This window comes from Podarcis melisellensis (assembly GCF_964234715.1).
Source record: "Podarcis melisellensis genome assembly, chromosome: 17".
Classification (NCBI taxonomy): domain Eukaryota; kingdom Metazoa; phylum Chordata; class Lepidosauria; order Squamata; family Lacertidae; genus Podarcis; species Podarcis melisellensis.
This window is the reverse complement of record NC_138534.1, coordinates 12131501-12150527: the sequence shown is the minus strand read 5'-3', so window position 1 is coordinate 12150527 and position 19027 is coordinate 12131501. Positions and strand designations below refer to the sequence as shown.

General features: G+C 41.3%; 1 protein-coding gene across 17 annotated transcripts in view; it reads right to left on the bottom strand.

Annotated features, from left to right (window-relative positions):
* Positions 1 to 2423: 2423 nt before the first annotated feature.
* The window catches only part of POSTN (periostin), a 50928-nt gene continuing 34324 nt past the window's right edge, over positions 2424 to 19027 (bottom strand). Inside the window, exons 16-25 of one of the 17 annotated variants that reach the window (XM_081893961.1) lie at positions 18910 to 18955; positions 16933 to 17007; positions 14874 to 14918; positions 13114 to 13209; positions 12371 to 12460; positions 9773 to 9853; positions 9011 to 9091; positions 6139 to 6225; positions 4684 to 4725; positions 2424 to 4402 (exon numbers count right to left, since the gene is read on the bottom strand). In XM_081893961.1, the coding sequence (XP_081750087.1) occupies positions 4335 to 4402; positions 4684 to 4725; positions 6139 to 6225; positions 9011 to 9091; positions 9773 to 9853; positions 12371 to 12460; positions 13114 to 13209; positions 14874 to 14918; positions 16933 to 17007; positions 18910 to 18955 (711 nt within the window). In that variant the 3' untranslated portion in view covers positions 2424 to 4334. The remainder of the gene's footprint in view (positions 4403 to 4683; positions 4726 to 6138; positions 6226 to 9010; positions 9092 to 9772; positions 9854 to 12370; positions 12461 to 13113; positions 13210 to 14873; positions 14919 to 16932; positions 17008 to 18909; positions 18956 to 19027) is intronic. The other 16 variants (XM_081893972.1, XM_081893971.1, XM_081893973.1 and 13 more) reach the window with 16 other exon arrangements.

Genomic DNA, 19027 nt, shown 5'->3' with positions numbered 1-19027 from the left:
TGGAAGATGGGGAAAGAGCAAGAGCAAATAGCCATGCTTCTTGAACTCATTGGCTATGCCCCCAGGATTACCTAGCAACTCTGCCAAGTACCCTGGGCAACAACCACCACTGCGTTGGAACGCCATGACTTTTGACTGTGAGCAGAGAGCACGGAACACATTATGTCAGGTTATGTCATTATGTCAGCAGAGACATCACCTTGCCAACAAAGGTCCGTATAGTTAAAGCTATGGTTTTCCTAGTAGTGATGTATGGAAGTGAGAGCTGGACCATAAAGAAGGCTGATCACTGAAGATTTGATGCTTTTGAATTATGGTGCTGGAGGAGACTCTTGAGAGTCCCATGGACTGCAAGAAGATCAAACCTCTCCATTCTGAAGGAAATCAGCCCTGAGTGCTCACTGGAAGGACAGATCGTGAAGCTGAGGCTCCAAGACTTTGGCCACCTCATGAGAAGAGAAGACTCCCTGGAAAAGACCCTGATGTTGGCCATACATCTGGAGTTAAGGATTGCATCATTGGAGACGGTCATCTGGAAGCGAGTCTTTGGCTATTGGCTGTCCGGCTGGCATAGGCTTCCCGACCATTACCTCTTTCAGTGCCTCTGGCGGGATGACTTTGTTAACCCGTGGGTAGGAAAAATCCATGCCAAACTTTTGAGCATCGGAATTTCCCCAGCGGACTCCTTAAAGATGAACCTACGCTCAGCCAAAAGCCTTATCGAGCAAAGATTAGCAGACATTGAAAATCAACACAACCTCTCCAGGGGTGGGGGTGTCTGCTCTCCCAGGTATCACAGAATAACCCCACCACTTGGCCTTCCATCATACATGTCATCTCTTTCATCTGCACCACACCAACTTGCATTTATTCGTGCAAGGTTCAATGTTTTTCCATCGAACCTGTTGAGCTACAGATTTTCCAAGGGTTTGGTGTCTCCGCTATGCGAGTGTGACGGGAAAACAGTTGAATCTCTTCCTCATATAATGTTCAACTGTCCCTTACATAGCATAGCTAGGACTAAATTCCTGGGTCCTGCTTTACTGCGCTTGGTTGGCAGGCCTGTTGAGTCGCATGCCGCACTGCTCTTGCAGTCCCTCTGTGAACCGTCCCTTGGATCTTTCCGGGCCCCAAGCCGTTACTGTCACTGTTCAATGACCACCCTTGCATCGTGGTGTTCCCCTTCTGTTGTTAGATGTACCAGTTTTTATGCTTCTGTGCTTTTATGTTTGTACATATTTTATGGGCTAATAGCCGTAAATAAATAAAATTGGAAAAAAAATTAAATTGACCCTGATGTTGGGAAAGATGGAGGGCACAAGGATAAGGGGACGACAGAGGACGAGATGGTTGGACTGTGTTCTCGAAGCTACCAGCATGAGTTTGACCAAACTGCGGGAGGCAGTGGAAGACAGGAGTGCCTGGCATGCTCTGGTCCATGGGGTCACAAAGAGTCGGACACAACTAAACGACTAAACAACAACAGGACATCATCATGTCCCCTTCAGGACAGAGTAGTCATTGGTTGATTGCAAGAGGGGTCAGTCATGGCCACTTGCAAATATGCCTCAAGACTTGCTTTTGAATTAGCGTTGGTATCTGGCATTTTGGGTGGGCTTTAGCAAAATCATCCAAACTTAATTCAGCATTTGGCAGGAGTGCATAAAGGCTTGCAGGAGCCTAAGGTAAAGGTAAAGGTACCCCTGCCCGTACGGGCCAGTCTTGACAGACTCTGGGGTTGTGCGCCCATCTCACTTAAGAGGCCAGGGGCCAGCGCTGTCCGGAGACACTTCCGGGTCACATGGCCAGTGTGACATCGCTGCTCTGGTGAGCCAGAGCCGCACACGGAAACGCCGTTTACCTTCCTGCTGGTAAGCGGTCCCTATTTATCTACTTGCACCCGGAGGTGCTTTCGAACTGCTAGGTTGGCAGTCGCTGGGGCCGAGCAGCGGGAGCGCACCCCGCAGCAGGGATTCGAACCGCCGACCTTTCGATCAGCAAGTCCTAGGCGCTGAGGCTTTTAACCCACAGCGCCACCTGTGTCCCTGACCTGCAGGAGCCTAGCTCTCCCCTAACCTACCGGACCTTGGCTTTACAATGCTTTTATGAACAATACATTCAACAGGAATAGGGATAAATATATGTCAATGGTTTTCAAACGTTGAGAGAGCCTTTCCTATACCAAGGAACCACTTCATGCCTGCCACAGAATTTCAGAGATTTCTGCAGCACTCAGTTCTTGCAAAGCACTATCTAGGCCTGCTGAGCCTCATCATGTTTCAAGGAAGTTTGCCAGTCATTATTGATCTAGCTGAAGAATTTGGTGGTTTCACAGAGTACTGTTCAAAAATGACTGGCACATACAATTTTTCAAGCACGAATGTTTTCCTGCTCATCAAATATTGACTACAAAAGCCCCATAATTCAGCCAAATTTATTTAATGAATATGTGTTTCAAAACAAAAATATAAAGGCACACACTGTAATTCTTTTAAACAACACTTTGCAAAATTAAGGCACCTTGATGAAATGTTGTTACTCCCTTCACAAAGATTCTTGCCTAGTTGACATACAAGTATGGGAGAAGACGCAAATAAACTAGTTATAAAAACGACAATTTACAAACAAGGCCCACATCAATAATGGAAATTGGTAGGGCTTCCTTTATGCAAAGACTTCTTGACCAAGTACCAGTTGATATATATCTTTCTGAACAAGAATAATTTGTTGCATGCATTTCATTGATTGTTTTAGAATTCAACAATTCAGAGCAGGCTTTTTAAAGGCTAATGTTTCACAAACCTTACAATTGTCTCCTGTACTTATACGCTATAGTGGAGATATATTTCTTTTGATTTTTAGATTCATGTGGGTTACTTAGTACAATGGCTCATGAATAAGACCTGCTGAATTCACCAGGGCTCACTATCTCCACAGGAATACACATTCCATAAAGCAGAGGACTTCAGCGAGAGAGTCAAATTCACAAATCAGACAAGCCAAAGTTCTTAAATATAAATTGTTTTAGTCTCACTGAAGTCAATAGCATATCTTTTTCCAAATTCAAAGCTATCAAATAATCATACCACAGGTCAAACGTTCTGTTTCTCAGGTTTAGTTTCAACCAGAGGGAAGTGGCGTCAACTATAAGCATGCCTAAAAGCTAATTCAGTTAACATCCCTGGAATGAAGGGCCACTTCATATTCTGTACTCAGCTACAGAAAGTACAAAATGTAAATGAATGTTGCTTCATTGGGGATATGGGGAACGTACATATAAACAACTGTTTTCTCCAATAAAATACATACGAGGCTAACCCCACTTGCTTATGGATAAGCTCCATTGAATTCTGTAAGTCAGGAAAGGCTCTGCCCCCCATTTCTATACATTTTAACAAAAAATAAGTGTTTTTTTTCCAAATTCAGTCTGCCCTTATCAATGAAAGGAAGGTGCATGTATTTTATACTTTGGTATCAGTATGTGAGTACACTGTTTAAAACAAAAGAGCATCTCTTGCTTCTAATCAAATTAGCCTGACTCATAAACAGATTTTGCAATCTGGTTTCGGGCTGGTTCCTATATGTACAAAAAATGATAGTACAAAAGAATATACAAAAGGTAGAACCCACATTCAACATCCCCACATGTACACAGTTGAAAATATGGGGAGTTTAAATTCATACAATGTCCGCCACCTTTTGCACCTTGAACAGGTGAACGGTAGCACTGGTGTTTAAGTATGTAGTGTCTGCTTCTTCATTCAAGCATCTCTGAATGGAAGCTAATGTGTTTACTGTATTTTAATTTGGGACTTTAGATAGCCAGTACAGTAATCGATCCAAGAACATTCCTGAACGCTCGCGTTTGGAGAGAGTTATCTTTGGAGAGTGCAGGAGAGAGAATCTATCAGCTTCGCTAGCAAATGTTTTACGTAGTGATGAAAACCAAGATCCTATGTCATTGCTTAAAGTTTATTATGATTTCTAAGGTAACGTCTGTGTCATAATAGTATTTAATAACATAAATCACATGATTTTGCTGATCTAAAGGTGATACATTTACATAGCTTACACTCTTGGATTTTCTCACTTTAAAGCTTATTTACTTGCAGGTGGAATGCATTTAAATTATAGAGTTCGGATTCATAGAAAAGGGGTACATTTTGAGTTGCTCCCTGCTCTTTAGGGTCGTACCAGCTAATGCATCTTTTAGGAAGTGCTTTCCTCCCATATATACTCCCATCTGCTTTTATGGGGTAGAGGATGTTAATGGGAACAAGTGATTTGGTTAATGTTTTTCCTTATGATTTTTCTTTTTGCTTTTCTTCAGAGCTTCAGTTCTCTTTCTGTACAGTCTGCTTTTTCGCAGGTCTGACGAGCCTTGTTCTTCTCCGTGGTGAGCCTGTGGACCAAAAAAGTGAACAGATGTTATTAAGGTAAACTTTCCTTTCCTATATGTTGTTGTTGCTGCTGCTATTTTAAAATTTTGCATACAGCCCTTCATCTGAAGATCCCAAGGGGGTTCACAACAGAAAAATACAAAAGGAGAACACAAAATACACAATAAAACAAAAGCAAAAACAAACCATCGCAAACTACCCCAAAGACACAATTGATTGCACACAATATAAATGCCTAAATAATTAAGAAATAAATACGACAGTGTTATGTTCCTCCTCATACCTTGTGTTCTTCTGGATGTTTGTACTTTTCTAACAGGTGCTTCTGAAAAGAAGAAACAGAAAACAGTGTTGCGATCTTGCATTATTTATTGTAGAGGTTTGAAACAGCGCAGTAGGTATCTTCCGAAATGTCAGAAATTTAAAGCTGATGAATTCTTTTTCAGTTTAAGACACTGGATGAATAATAAAAGCTTTTTACTATGCAATATATTTCACATGCTCTATAGATCACTTGCTGTTTTGATGGCAGATATTATTCAGTGATCAGAGTACAGTACTCTCCAAAACATGTTATCATCTGCACACAGAAAAAAATGGCATGTCAGGCAGAAGAGCTCTAGCCTAGTTTTGTCCCTGATAAGCAACATTTCTACGTGTAGGGTTCCCCTCCCTCCACCAAGGAACACTCAGTGATTTTGAGGTCTCTGCCTCCTGGCATGAGGGGATGCTGCTTCAGAAATACACACACACACACACACACACACACACACACACACACACAATAGTACATGGCACTAGTTGACCAGAGCTTTGGGTTCTCTATCCACCACAGTCCTAGAAAGTTGAGATACGGAGCTATGAGCCAAACAACGTTAAACACCTGTAAATCACTCCGAATGGAAGAGACCATAATTTGGAAGAAGAAAACAAGATACAATGAAGTGGAAGCCAGTGCTTTTAAGTTACTGCAAGCAGGAGTGTGAGTACATGCAGTTTCACACTGTAGCATCCAAGTATTGTAGGGGCAGATTGCTACAGTTTTAACCGGCTGATATTAGAAATAAAAATTTATCAATGGCGATGCTGTCAAAAATACCAATTGCCCACTCGTAATGCTGAGACTCCCCCCCCCCCTTCACAGTACTGTGAAAGTTCCCACATTCCCCCCACCCATCCTTTCTGGGTACCAGCTCCAATGTTTCTAGTTGGTTTAGGCTTATGAAACACCGGCATATTTTTGAACAGGCATTCTGCATAAGTTTCAAATAAGACCTGGTCCCCACCCCCCCAAAAAAGCAATTAGTATTCTGTTTAATCATGCAATATCTTGAACAAATCCGTGACATGACATATTCAGTGAGCACAACTTAATATACACAGTAAAGTAGATGACAGGTATGCTGTAGTCTTGTTGGAAGTTTAAAAGGAAAGGAACTATGAGAAATGCTTAACATCCCTTTATGGTGGTTAGAATCATTGAAACGGATTTTTGTTTGTTTGTTAATGACTAATAAATTATTCAAGTTGTAAATATACGGAACACTGCAACTTTAAACTGGTGAACAAAACAAAGTCATTTCATGCCAATAGGTTACATAAATAACTGGGTTAGAAAGTATAGGGTGGAAATAAACAATTCTGTATTCTCTAGGTCTGGTCCTGATTTCCATGCAAGTAATTCACTCACAACAATTGTTTGGATAAGAGGGCGGTTCCATATTACTGCATAACTAACCTTCCAGATGAATTTTCTTTATTTCTGTCTCGATAATCTGTGGCTCTGCCTCAATTACTTTAGTAACTTTAGTGTACTCAGATCCAGCTACAACAGGCATTAAAAACAATTGCCAGTTAAAAGTGGGTAGGTTTTTTTTTAAAACAGGAAAGTGGTCCATATTTGAAAGAGGCTGTGGATGGGTACAACATGAGCAAATTCCGAAATATTTTCTTAGAAGTGACAAATCCTCTGTTCTGTGGCTGGTAGCCAAGCATTGCCTCAACACCTGGGATGTTCTCCCAAATGTGCAACCAGCACGCACTGTTGTTAGTTTACATTGCAATAATCTTAACAGTGCGGTTCACAACTTGCTGTGTTACCATAGGCAATGGAAGAATTTTTGTACCAGTTTGAACTGGGGAAAGACATCTCCGGTTAATGTCCAGAATATCTGTGGAGCCATCGCCATCATGATCGCAGTGTGCAAATCATGTGTTTTTTTATATCTGTGTATGGGGGTGGGGTGGGTGGGGGTCTAGGCAAGTCTCAAAGAATTATATGGGTCTCTCATGGCAGTCAAAGGAAAAGAAGGGCTGGAATAAACGAAGCAAAGTGAGAAAAATAAAAAATAAAAACAAAGACAAATAAACGAGTCAAGGGTTCTGTTTCCAGTAGCCACTTCACAATTGCAAGAAGAACAGGAAAGAAGAATTCAGTGGATCACTTTTTGATATTTCAGGTTTTATGCCAGAGATTCTAGCTACTTTCATGTGGTCTGAGACTCACTGCTTGACCATCTGACCCAGGACCCTATTCTGACTATCAGAAGTTTCCCAGGTCCCAGACAGGGACCATTTCTCAGCCCTGTTACTGGAGATGATTTTAAATTGAGATTCTGTGGAATGTGTCTGAGATCTTCAGCACCCATCGCATGCACTCTCCCACTGAGCTAATTGTACTCATGATTTATCACTTGGAATATTTGAAGAAGAAAAATGGCAAAGAATTGAGATTAGAAACAATGGATTGCACTGTTGTTGTTGTTTTTTTAAAAAATTACAGCGTAAGTTTGAATAAGCCATATCAACTCCATGAAAAGTGGATTAGGCAATTCTTACGTTACAGTTTGAAGGCTATTGTCTTCAAATGCCTGCTTGCTGTTAGATCCACATCCTGCAACCTACAGCTACTTATCCTACAGTTTTTTTTTAAAAAAATGGGAGATTCCAGTCTTCCAGATGCTACTCTTCTCAAATGCACAATTGTGAAACCACTATTGGAGTCACCTTTTGGTTTATGGAATGCCATAAAAATGGATGCTTTTCAGTATTTCTTTTCTCTACAGTTAGGTCCCTTAGATAAAATTAATATGTTATCACCCGTTCTTATAGTTTTATTAAACTAAAGCTATAACCCTAATCCCACTTCCCTGAGAATGAGCCCCATTGAATTCAATGGGACTTTCACAGCTGGATTTTTGTGCTCTAAGATGACATTTGCTAAATGCTTTCTGAGTTCTTTAGGCAAGAAAGGCTTTCCTGGTTAACTTCATTATATAAGGATTTCAAACTGTAATCCAATGTAGAGCCAGTTGGACTGTAATTCTGTGAGGTAATCATAGCAGAAGCTGATGTGGTCTCACTTTAACTTGAGCAAGAATAAAAATATATAGTTTGGATTTAGCGGTCGGGGTTACTGTTAACTTTGTCCAGATACTTGAATTCTTTTTTCCCTTCACTTCTTAAATATCCCACAACAAGCAAAACCATTCAATCGAGGTATACAGATTAATAACATAAGCATTCGATTTTTTAAAAGTTGCCCGTCAGTTTCTTCTGGTTATTTCTTGGCGATCAGTAGATTATTAAGGAGAATAGAGAGGATCAGAATGTCATTTCTGGCAATACAGTGCACCCGACTAATACTGTATGGCAGTTTATTATGCTCAGACGCAATTGGCTGGCTGGCAACCATATGGTGGCGAAATCCTCATCCTACAAATGGGCACCCCCAGGATTGGGCACAAAACAGCATGCTGTGAGTTGAACATCCATTGAAAGGTGTTACTTGTATCTCTCAAACACATGGGATTGTCACAGCACCAAATTGGTTGCCTCTGTAGTGTAGCACACATTTTCCTACTTCTAGGAATCACTGCCCAATTCTACTGCAGTCATTCCTGATTTGAACCAACCATATAGCCATTTTGCATGACATTTGTATGCCATATCTGGCAATAGTACCTGCTACTTCCACAGTTGCACTGAGAACTGCTTTGCTGGCTAGCATTAAGTTGGCCAGTGGCGCCAGGTCAAGATGGTGCTGCACATTATTGCAATAGGTGTTCAGACTGCGAATTCTGCACCTTTTTATTATTAACTGAAATGAGTTTGCATCAACATGCTCATCAGTACAAAGATGAGTGCACTGTACTCTTGAAGATAATTACAAAGCTTTAATGCACAGAACCAAAAGTCATTTCAAAAGAAGGATGCTGTACATGCCTTTGACAGTTAAATAGTGAGCAATGAATATTCATTTTTAAATGAGCAATGCAAAAAGATTTGGACTTTTCTCACGTGTTGCACTTCTTTTGGAAGAATATCTTAAAATTCAAAAGTGATCACAGAATATTTATAATGCAAATAAATCTTCATTGCTCATTTGGAACTTTTTAAAGACTGGACAGATTCACACAAATAAAGCTTTATTGTACTCCAACATGTGTGGAGGCAATTGGATTGCTCAAAGTTCATCATTTCATGCATTGGGCTTGGTTTTTCTTCCATAAATTTGGCTTAATTGAATCAGTCTTTAAAAAGTTTAAAAGATCAGTTTGTCAGCTCTTGGCACTCATTACGATGAGGTTAGTTGTCTCACACTCACTAACCTCCCTTGAGGAGTCTTTTGATTTCTTCATCTTCAAGTAAATGACCGTCACCTTCAATGAATTTGGTCACCTTGGTCACCTCTGACAGAATACATGTTTATGGCATGATGCGGAACATTGAGAAATTGGTAGTTGCAGCACATTTAACGAGCTTACTTTATAATTACACAATTATCTATTGCAGTGAAAAGCCTCCTGCCAAACATCTGGTTGTTTTCATTAAAAGAAATAAATGGTTGCAGTGTGTTCCTGATCTATAATATACAGTATATTGGCTGTTTCACTTGAACAAGAATTAAAATATCAATGTAGTACATACTGAATTCAAGACAGATTACAGCTAAGATATGCCTTCCATTGAAACCAGATAGCAGACTAGAAAGTCAATTTTGAATACTGCCAATTCCAGATGGATTTTGCTAATTTCTAAATGCTTCAGAAATTTGCAAATGAATGCTGAAAATCTTGTTTAGGTGACTGCCAACATTAAATGGATGTGTATCTGAGTTTTCAGACATTCACAAAATTCATTTTAGACATTTGAAATCCTGTTAATCATATTTAGAAACTGAAATCCTGTTAATTTTGTGCATATCATTCCCATGGTCAAATGTTCAGATCTAGTCATTTCCAGACTCTGCCTTATATAACCGCTATTCATGTTATGGAGCTGCTAAAATGAGCATTTTTATCCTTAGAAAATAAACCCTTGAGCGTGCCAGATCACAGTCCATACTTCCCCCTTTGACATAGAATACTAACCTTCTTCCAGCAATTTCTTAAGCGTCTCCTCAGTATCTGCCCCACCTCCTGTAGTGATTCGAGTATATTTCAGTTCAGGACCTGAAGTGAAAAAGATCCAGTTAGGTACATGCGAGGTGGGGGGGGGACCCTCCCAAATTATCGTTGTTGTGCTGTAGGTAACCATATCTTCCTGTTCAAAGTAATGATCTCAGAGAGTAATAAAAAAAGTCATGGTGGAATAAGGTCTGAGTAGAAGCTTAGGTGCGCTGAGCGTAACTTACAGGAGGGTGGCATGTTTGGTGGACGGTTTGACAGACACATAGCTTACAACAAAGAGAGCAGGGCGGCTTTTGAAAGTGCAGGGAAATATGTTGCAAGAAGTGCTACAAGTATCCGACCAATACACACAACCACATTCTTCTCAGACGCTGATTTTTCACACAGATTTCCTGAATTTGTGATGTGGTTTGAAAGTGCCATGCAGAGGGAGCTTGGGGGCAAGGTGCTGTCGCTATGCTGAAGAGACTCAGCTCTATTTTTCAATAACATTTGGATCAGGAGAGGCTCTGCAGGCCCTGAACTGATGCCTGGATGCAATGGTAGGATGGATGAGGCCAGGGCTGGATTTAGGTTTGATGAGGCCCTAAGCTACTGAAGGTAATGGGGCCCTTTATATGGCCAGCTGTCCTTTGCCAACAACAAATTGACGCTGCTTTTTGTGAATATATGCCATATGGTAATTTGTGGACCCAATAGGTATCTAAAGCCATTTGCACATAACAAAATATGTATTTTATCAAAGTAATGGTTGAACTTATCTTATATTTTGGAAATGTACATCCAGTTTTTTCCCCTTTAATTTTTTTTGGGGGGCCCCAAGAGAGTGGGACCCTAAGCTATAGTTTGTTTAGCTTATAATGGGCAGGTACAAATAATACATTACAATTATACATAAATCTGGCACTGGATGAGGCGGTTGCTGCCAGGGGTAAGGTCCTGTCAGCATAGTACATCTCTGCTCAGAGAACTACACTGATTTGTTGACTTACAGTGGTGCCCCGCAAGACGAACGCCTCGCAAGACGGAAAACCCGCTAGACAAAAGGGTTTTCCGTTTTGGAGGCGCTTCGCAAAACGAATTTCTTTATGGGCTTGCTTCGCAAGACGAAAATGTCTTGCGAGTTCCTGCGAGTTTTTTCCCCTTCCCCCCTTTTCCTAAGCCGCTAAGCCGCTTATCAGCTGATCCGCTGATAAGCCACTTAACAGCTGATCGCTAAAAGCCGCTAAACCGCTAATAGCGCTAATCCGCTAAGCTGTCAATGGGCTTGCTTCGCAAGACGAAAAAACCGCTATACGAAGAGCCTCACGGAACGGATTAATTTCGTCTTGCGAGGCACCACTGTACTACCATGCCAAGTTCAAAATGTTACTATCAGTGCTTTCTTTCTGATGGTACGCAATGGTACCCAGTGCAGCGACTTTTGGGAGGGAAGGAGGCAGGGGGGCTCTCGGATCCTGTCAGAGCATCGCACCTCCTTCCCCCAATCCGGAAAGTGTTTGCCCAACTTAGGGAAGGAGGTGCGATGCTCTGAAAGTCCTGGAGTCCGTCTGCCTCCTTCCCAAAGCAGGGGAGAGGCCTCTTCACTGGGGCAGCAGTGCCCTGATACTTGGGTAAGTGGGCGAGGGAGCATCAAGCAGCTAACCCACCCTTGCCACCCAGCTTTGGCATTAGGTCTTCCCCCCACATGCTGGACACTTCCCCTGCTTGTTGGTGAGCGCCAGCACTTTTTGCCTAGGAAAAAAGCACTGGTCTGTATTCATATATAAAGTCCTTAACAGCTTGGGGCCAATTTACCTCCAGCATAGTATTACCCTATACATGCTCATTGGACCTCTTCGTTCTGCAGAAATGGCACTGTTAGAGGTGCCACGTAACGCTTGTTCTGCAAATAGTATGAAATTAAGCTTTTAGTGAAGCGCAGCCTACACTTTGGAACTCCTTGAAGGTTGAAATTAGCCAAGCACTGTCACTGAACACTCTTTAAATATTTACTTTAATATTTACTTGAATACCTACTTTAAATATTTTTGTTTAGGCAAGCCACGCCTGACATATCTAAGTTGGATGTGCTTGCATCTGTTTTTACTTTATTGATGTTTTTAATTAGTTTTTGAATGTTTTTCAGTATCAGTTTTCAACTATCTTTTTTAAAAAAAACTGTTTTTTTAAAAAAATTAAGCTACTTTAAGGTTTTATTATAATCAAGTGGTATATAATTTTTTTTATACAAACAAACGAACAAATATGCAGCAAACAGATAACAAATAAGAGGAACATGAGATGGCAATGATGGAAAATGGCAATGAACGTTAAGGTGGGAATGGAATTCCTTGACTGAGGGCTGTTTCTTCCTCCTCCTCAGGTATTTTCTCAAGAACTGAGATTATATGGCCATTCTATGAAAAGGTTTGTTCTGCTTCTGGTAACCATCTCAAATGGCCCAGAATCAGAAGTGAACTCCATCAGGAAACCTTTAAAACTGTGCATATTATTTTCATTATAAAGCTTTTGTTTTCAAAACCGGGCGTATTTTTGACGCATGTTATCTTTTTTTACCTTGAATGATTCTTTCTTCAGTCACTTCTTTTTCAGTCACTTCCACAGGGTAACCATCAATTATTTTCGTGTATTTTTTAATTTTAGGCTCTATAAAGATGTTTTAAAAAGTTAGAGACGGTCAAATCACTGGATCATTTCGATGTTTCCCCATTGTCTCCTTTATGCAGCCATTGGGGCAAGAGGGTCAATGTTAGAAATGGTTAGATTCAAAGTTCTCACTCAGGGCCTTGCAGAAGAGTGCAAAGAAAGTCATTTACATTCCCAAGCATGCCCATGTCAAATATTCACCATCTCAAGCTATGAACATAATGTATTATTTAAAAATAAATAAATATTTAGTTGAGCCTTTGGGTAGACTGGCAGGTAGTTTTCATTGACAAAACATCAACTTTCTTCAGGCTCATTCATGATTCTGAGAAACATGCTACCTATGTTAGAATACAAAGGAATCGAAAGAGCTGGCAAAAGAATTTTTCCACATTTCATCTCATGGGTACAATTCAGAGGGCAAGGTGTGAAAAAATAGAGAAAGCAAAAATTCAGTGCACAAAATGAAAAAGAGAGAGAAAACATTCCAAGAAGAAGGGAAAGCAAGGCAAAGGGTTTAATAATAAAACCGTATAGTTGCAATACATCATTATAACACATGCTAAGAACAAATCCAGTAGTTTAAGAGAACTGGGAACTGCCTCTTCCAAACCATTCTGGTTAGTAATGCACAGTCCATGAGACATATTCACCTCCATGAATAACTTTAGTGACTGTCTCGCCTTCCCTGACCAGCTTAAATTCTGGGTCCCCTTCAATCACTTTGGTGAGCCTTGTAATAGTTGGCCCTAGAAAGCATTATTTCAAAATGGGAAGGTGTGTTATAAATATGACGTACAAAGCGAACAATGCTTAATGAAAATGCCTCTGACAAAATTAACTCCTACTCATTTGTGTCAGAGCCAATCCTAAAGCTATTGGGACTAGGGTATATAATTATTCAGAGTGATGCACCATATCTCGAATGGACTCTTGTATCTAGTGGTTTTTTTCTGGGGGTATGCATACCCCTAAACATTTTGTGAATTTAATTTTGGCCTCATTGAGGGGCAGTATTTCAATATGAGTAGGAAAAGTACCCCTAAACATTTTTAAAGGAAAAAACACACGACTTATATCACTTTCACAGTCATGGCTTCCCCAAAAGAATACTGGGAACTCTAGTTTGTTAAGGGTGCTGAGGGTTGTTCAGAGACTCCTGTTCTTCTCACAGAGTTACAATGTCCCTCTTTCCAGAGAACTCTGTGAGAAGTCTCCTAGTAGCTCTCAACACTGTTAACAATGTACAGTTAACCGCCTACACCTTTAACGGTCTATATTTCTTTAGGGGAAGCCATGACTGGTACATATGAGGCCGCTGTTGTGGACTGGGTTGGGATTCCAGAGCATGAATATGTAAAGGTAAAAAAGGTAAAGGACCCCTGGACAGTTAAGTCCAGTCAAAAGCGACTATGGGGTTGTGGCACTCATCTCGCTTTCAGGCCGAGGGAGCCGGTGTTTGTCCACAGCTTTCCGGGTCATGTGACCAGCATGACTAAACTGCTTCTGGCGCAACGAAACACCGTGACAGAAACCAGAGTGCACGGAAATGCTGTTTACCTTCTCGCCTATTTATCTACTTGCACTGGTGTGCTGTCAAACTGCTAGGTTGGCAGGAGCTGGGGCAGAGCAACGGGAGCTCACCCCGTTGCACGGATTCAAACTGCCGACCTTCTGATTGGCAAGCCCAAGAGGCTCAGTGGTTTAGACCACAGCGCCACCCGCGTCCCGAAATATGTAGAGTGTTTGATCCTGGTGTGAATTGATATACATTCAATGCAACTGTGTAATCCAATGTGTCGTGGATTAAGTAGGCCTGCAAAAATAGGAATATATGGAACATGGGAGATATCTGTTTGCAATAGCTGTGCAGGCGGGTTCAAGGTTTTGACATTTCTGATTCCCATCTGCTGCTTTTGTACCTCTGCTCTTTCGTGGCTATAATATTTTGGCTGCAAACTCAACAGAAGCACATTGGCCACTTGATGATGTCATAGAATCATAGAGTGTACAGCTGGAAGGGACCACAAGAGTCATCTAGTCCAACCCTCTGCACTTCAGGAATCTTTTGCCCACTGTGGAGCTCGAACCCACAACCCTGAGGTTTAGAGTCTTGTGCTCTCTTGACTGAGCCATCCCAGAAGTCTTACATCAAAAGTGGCAGCGGCCATTTAAAGAACATTAATAGGAAATAAGGAAGGAAGCATTTCCCTCTTCGAGGTCAAATGAAGTACAAAGATTCTGTTTTCCAAATTGCTCAAGGACCAAATTGCTCTTGGTCCCTGGCTCCCTGACTTTGTGATTTTTCTGCCCTAAAAATATATTTTTTTGGGGGGGGGGAAGGCTTGCTGCTTTGCTTCATAGCTGGATATTATGAAAAGTCTATTAGTTATCCTCTTTCATGATACATTACCTTCAATCTCTTTTCGAACTGTGGTGCCACCAACTACTTTTATTTCTGTGATAATGATAAGAAATATTTCAAGAGAATCAGATGGTTGAAGTTTTTAAAACACTTTTACGTTGTGCTAGGCTACATAATCTAAACATAAGAAAACATTTGACCAACTCTGATAAAAAGCTAAGGGCATAATCTAATCCCATTTAAGTACCAGGACCTGTTGAGTTAAACACATGCCCAACTTTTCCAGTGAAGTCAGTGGTGCTTAAAAGTGCCTAACTATACTTGAATTGTATCCACCGTTGGCTTATTTGCTTATTCATGCTAGCTGTAAAATCTCTTCTGTGTTTCCACAGCATTGTGTCTAAAATACATGTTGAAATACAGAGCCAGAGCAGAACAACCGCTGAAACCAGTGTTGTCCCGTTATAACCGCTGCCTTTTCCTTTCAGCTGTCAGAAACAAAACAGAAGTAAAGTTGAGGGGAAACATGGCGCCCCAGAAACATCACCAGAACCTCCTTACACAGTGTGTTCACAGCCATGTAGCATTTCGTATTAGGTTTACTTTCCCTCTTTGGGTTGCCAGTTGGATGAGAAGAACATCATGCACACAACACAAATTAAATGGGAAGGCGAACAGCAGCACGTACACATTCGGCACTGGTGTGGACAAGCCCTTTCCTTTTGAATGAATGATTGGAATATGGCTTCCTAAGACATTTCCTGGCCCAAGTACCTTCTGGTCTCTCCACACATTTGGGAGGCCCTGTGAAGAATGCTTCTGTGTTCTTTTGTGGCTGCCAATGTTGCAATTGTTGGCATATAAAGAAAAGCTGGAATTGGCTTCTAAAGAGGACTGTTCTTGAGTCATCAGAGGTGGGATAGTGAGCAACGTCGAGAAGCCTGCCCAACACAAATCATACCCTGGGGCGAAGCCAGCGGTAGGATGACGAGTCTGGCAGCCAATGACAAGTTGGCTGCATAGAGGGCGTGATTAGCACTCACTATTTTCTCTGCTTATTTAATCTCCACTCGGGGAACTGCTTTTCTAACCTATAAGCCTGGCATTACTGAACGTTAGTCATTGCCTTTGGCATAACTCAATGTGAGTCACTGCTTTTGGCATCTTTCTAGAATCCTGGGATCTGCATTTAAGGCTTGTAACAATTGTAGACCTTTGAGGGGTCTCCTAACAGCCCCCATAACTAGCTACAGTTTCCTGCACTCTTGGAGAAAAGCCATGGCTGTTAAAGTGGTATCAGAGTGCTTTAAATACATGGCATGGATGCGACCGTGTGATGAAGCAGACTTACTCTTTCAAGCCACAAATACAATCATTACAGAACTTAAAGGAGAACGGTAATAAAGAACATGCTTTTTCGGTTAAGTTATACCTCTATATGACCCAGTCTGTGCTTGCGGCAACGTATTATTAAGCCCACTCTATATTCCCCTTTTAGAACACAAAATGAGCATGGACTTGGTTGCCTAAGTAACCCTGATCTTATTAAGTTTCCCCTGCATTCTTTCATCGCCAGTCTGTAAAGTCACACATTGAATTCAAGGTTAGAGCATTTAAAACATTTAAAACATTTTTTCCTCAGTGTTCTTCTAAGGTAAAAATTGGAAGTGGATTTGTTGAGAGTTGCAGCTCGGGAAGTCCAATCCATTGTTATAATCATTTGTTATTTGTACTGACAAATTTTAAAAACCCACGCGATCCACTTGCAAAAGTAGCAGGAAGTTCTCCAATAGATACCATCAGGTAAAGGGAGCGTAGCGGTTGTTGCCTCCACCTCAAACTCAAAACAGATTGTTTTCAAATGGGTTATGTGGATGTTCTTCTAAATTAATCTGTTTTAATTGGCCTCTTTCTGATTTGGATAGGCAAAGGCCCACCCAGCACTAATTTTTTCAATTGATTAAATTTTGGTGGCATCTCTCGCTTTTACCTCACAATTTCAACACGTTGTGGGCTTTTTTTCCTTTCAGCAAACTTAAAGTTTCTGAGTTTTATTTGGCTATATCTGCTATTATTCATATTACTCCTTCCAACCAACCACTTTTACCTTTTCGGATGCTGGGCTCAAAGCTGCTCTCAATTACTTTAGTCCCGGGGTCAACAACTTTAATAATTCGGGTGGCTGAAAGTAAAAGAAAGCAAAAACTGGTGGATTTAGAAACGGCTACCCTATACTGTCCTTTTTAATGGGATTGGGGAACTTACTGGGATTGAATGAGTTTCATGGGAGATCGCCAAAACAGGAAAGCGATGCCCTCAAGAGGTGCAGACTGTACATGCTTTTTGTTCCAGAGAACAAAAAACAATCTTCTTCAGAGTTGAACTAAACATGTGGGGAGGGGAGGGGGACAGCCATGCTATTTCTTCTCCCTGCCACTGTTCTGATCACCCTCCACACATTGGAGGGAGAATTTCTGAAGGAAGGAGCTTCCTGTACTTGTGGAAGTTCCCCGTGAACGAACTCTGAAAAAGAATCTGTGAAGAGAGTTCCTGACACATATACAGTGGTACTCCCATTAGCAAGACAACTGATGTGGTATCAGTAAACCTGTGGCCACCAAAGTCCTTTTTTAATTTTAAAAAAGTGATAGCTCAGTTGTTAGAGCATGAGCCTCTTGATCTCTGGGTCGTGGGTTTGAGCCCCACATTGGGCAAAAGTTTTCTGCATTTCAGGGGGTGGACTAGATGAGCCTCATGGTCCCTTCCAACTCTAAAATTCTGTGATTCTGTGATGCTATACCAATTAAGCCCTTTGCTAACAGATACCACCTTTCTGACTGAAAGACAACTCCGTACCACATATATATATATATATATATATATATATATATATATATATATATATATATATTTGCTTTCGTAGATTTTCACGGGTACAGGAATGTAGGTTTTGGTGTCCTCGGGTGTCTTCCCGTGTAAAAGTTGGGGTGTCTAGGCGACGTTTCGACGAGGTCTCACTCGTCATCTTCAGGCTGGTGCTTTCGGCTTCTTGTTACTGGAACAGAGCTCTGTTCCAGTAACAAGAAGCCGAAAGCACCAGCCTGAAGATGACGAGTGAGACCTCGTCGAAACGTCGCCTAGACACCCCAACTTTTACACGGGAAGACACCCGAGGACACCAAAACCTACATATATATATATATATATATATAGACGCGGGTGGCAGTGTGGGTTAAACCACAGAGCCTAGGCATTGCCGATCAGAAGGTTGGAGGTTCGAATCCCCATGATGGGGTGAGCTCCCGTTGCTCTGTCCCAGCTCCTGCCACCCTAGCAGTTCGAAAGCACGTCAAAGTGCAAGTAGATAAATAGGTACCACTGTGGCGGGAAGGTAAATGGAGTTTCCGTGCGCTGCTCTGGTTTGCCAGAAGTGGCTTAGTCATGCTGGCCACATGACCCGGAAGCTGTACGCCGGCTCCCTCGGCCAATAAAGCGAGATGAGCCCCGCAATCCCAGAGTCTAATGGTCAGGGGTCCCTTTACCTTTACCATATATATATATCCTTTTTAGACTGAAAGCAATAATTTAAGCTATATTTTCCAGAATTATTTGTGCTTCTTTCACCAGCACAATAACTATATAATTGGGTGAAAGAAATGCAGGGCACGATCCTGCCGAATTTCAGTACTTCCAAGTCCCATGTATTCTGACTGCCTTTGCTTTTCCACATTAAAAGTCCAGTTGCACCTTTTAGGAAACGATTTTGCTGAAGGAGTCAGCTGAAATCTCTGGTTTGCATCTCACAGTAGCAACAACAGCAACTCTTTTTCAAGCCATGAACATCCATGAATGGACGGTTAACATTAATGGACATTCGTGAATGGAGAGTTATCTCCAGGCTTCAAAATGGGTGATCATCTGCTAATGAATGAGTTTTAGGGACATTTGTTTTAGTGTCCACTCTGTGCCACACATGCAGTATTGCCCCCCAATTTCCTGACCATTATTTGACAGTTCTAGTTATCCAAAATGGACATTCAAATCCCTCCATCCCATCAAACATCAAACCTTTAAAAATACTTACTGTAAAATGTCAATGGAATCTCTTTGAATGTGCTGCCACGGACATACTGTGGAGGGGAGAGAAAGATGAGTTAAATCTAGTGGTACCTAAAGGGAAGTGGAAAACAATACTTCACATT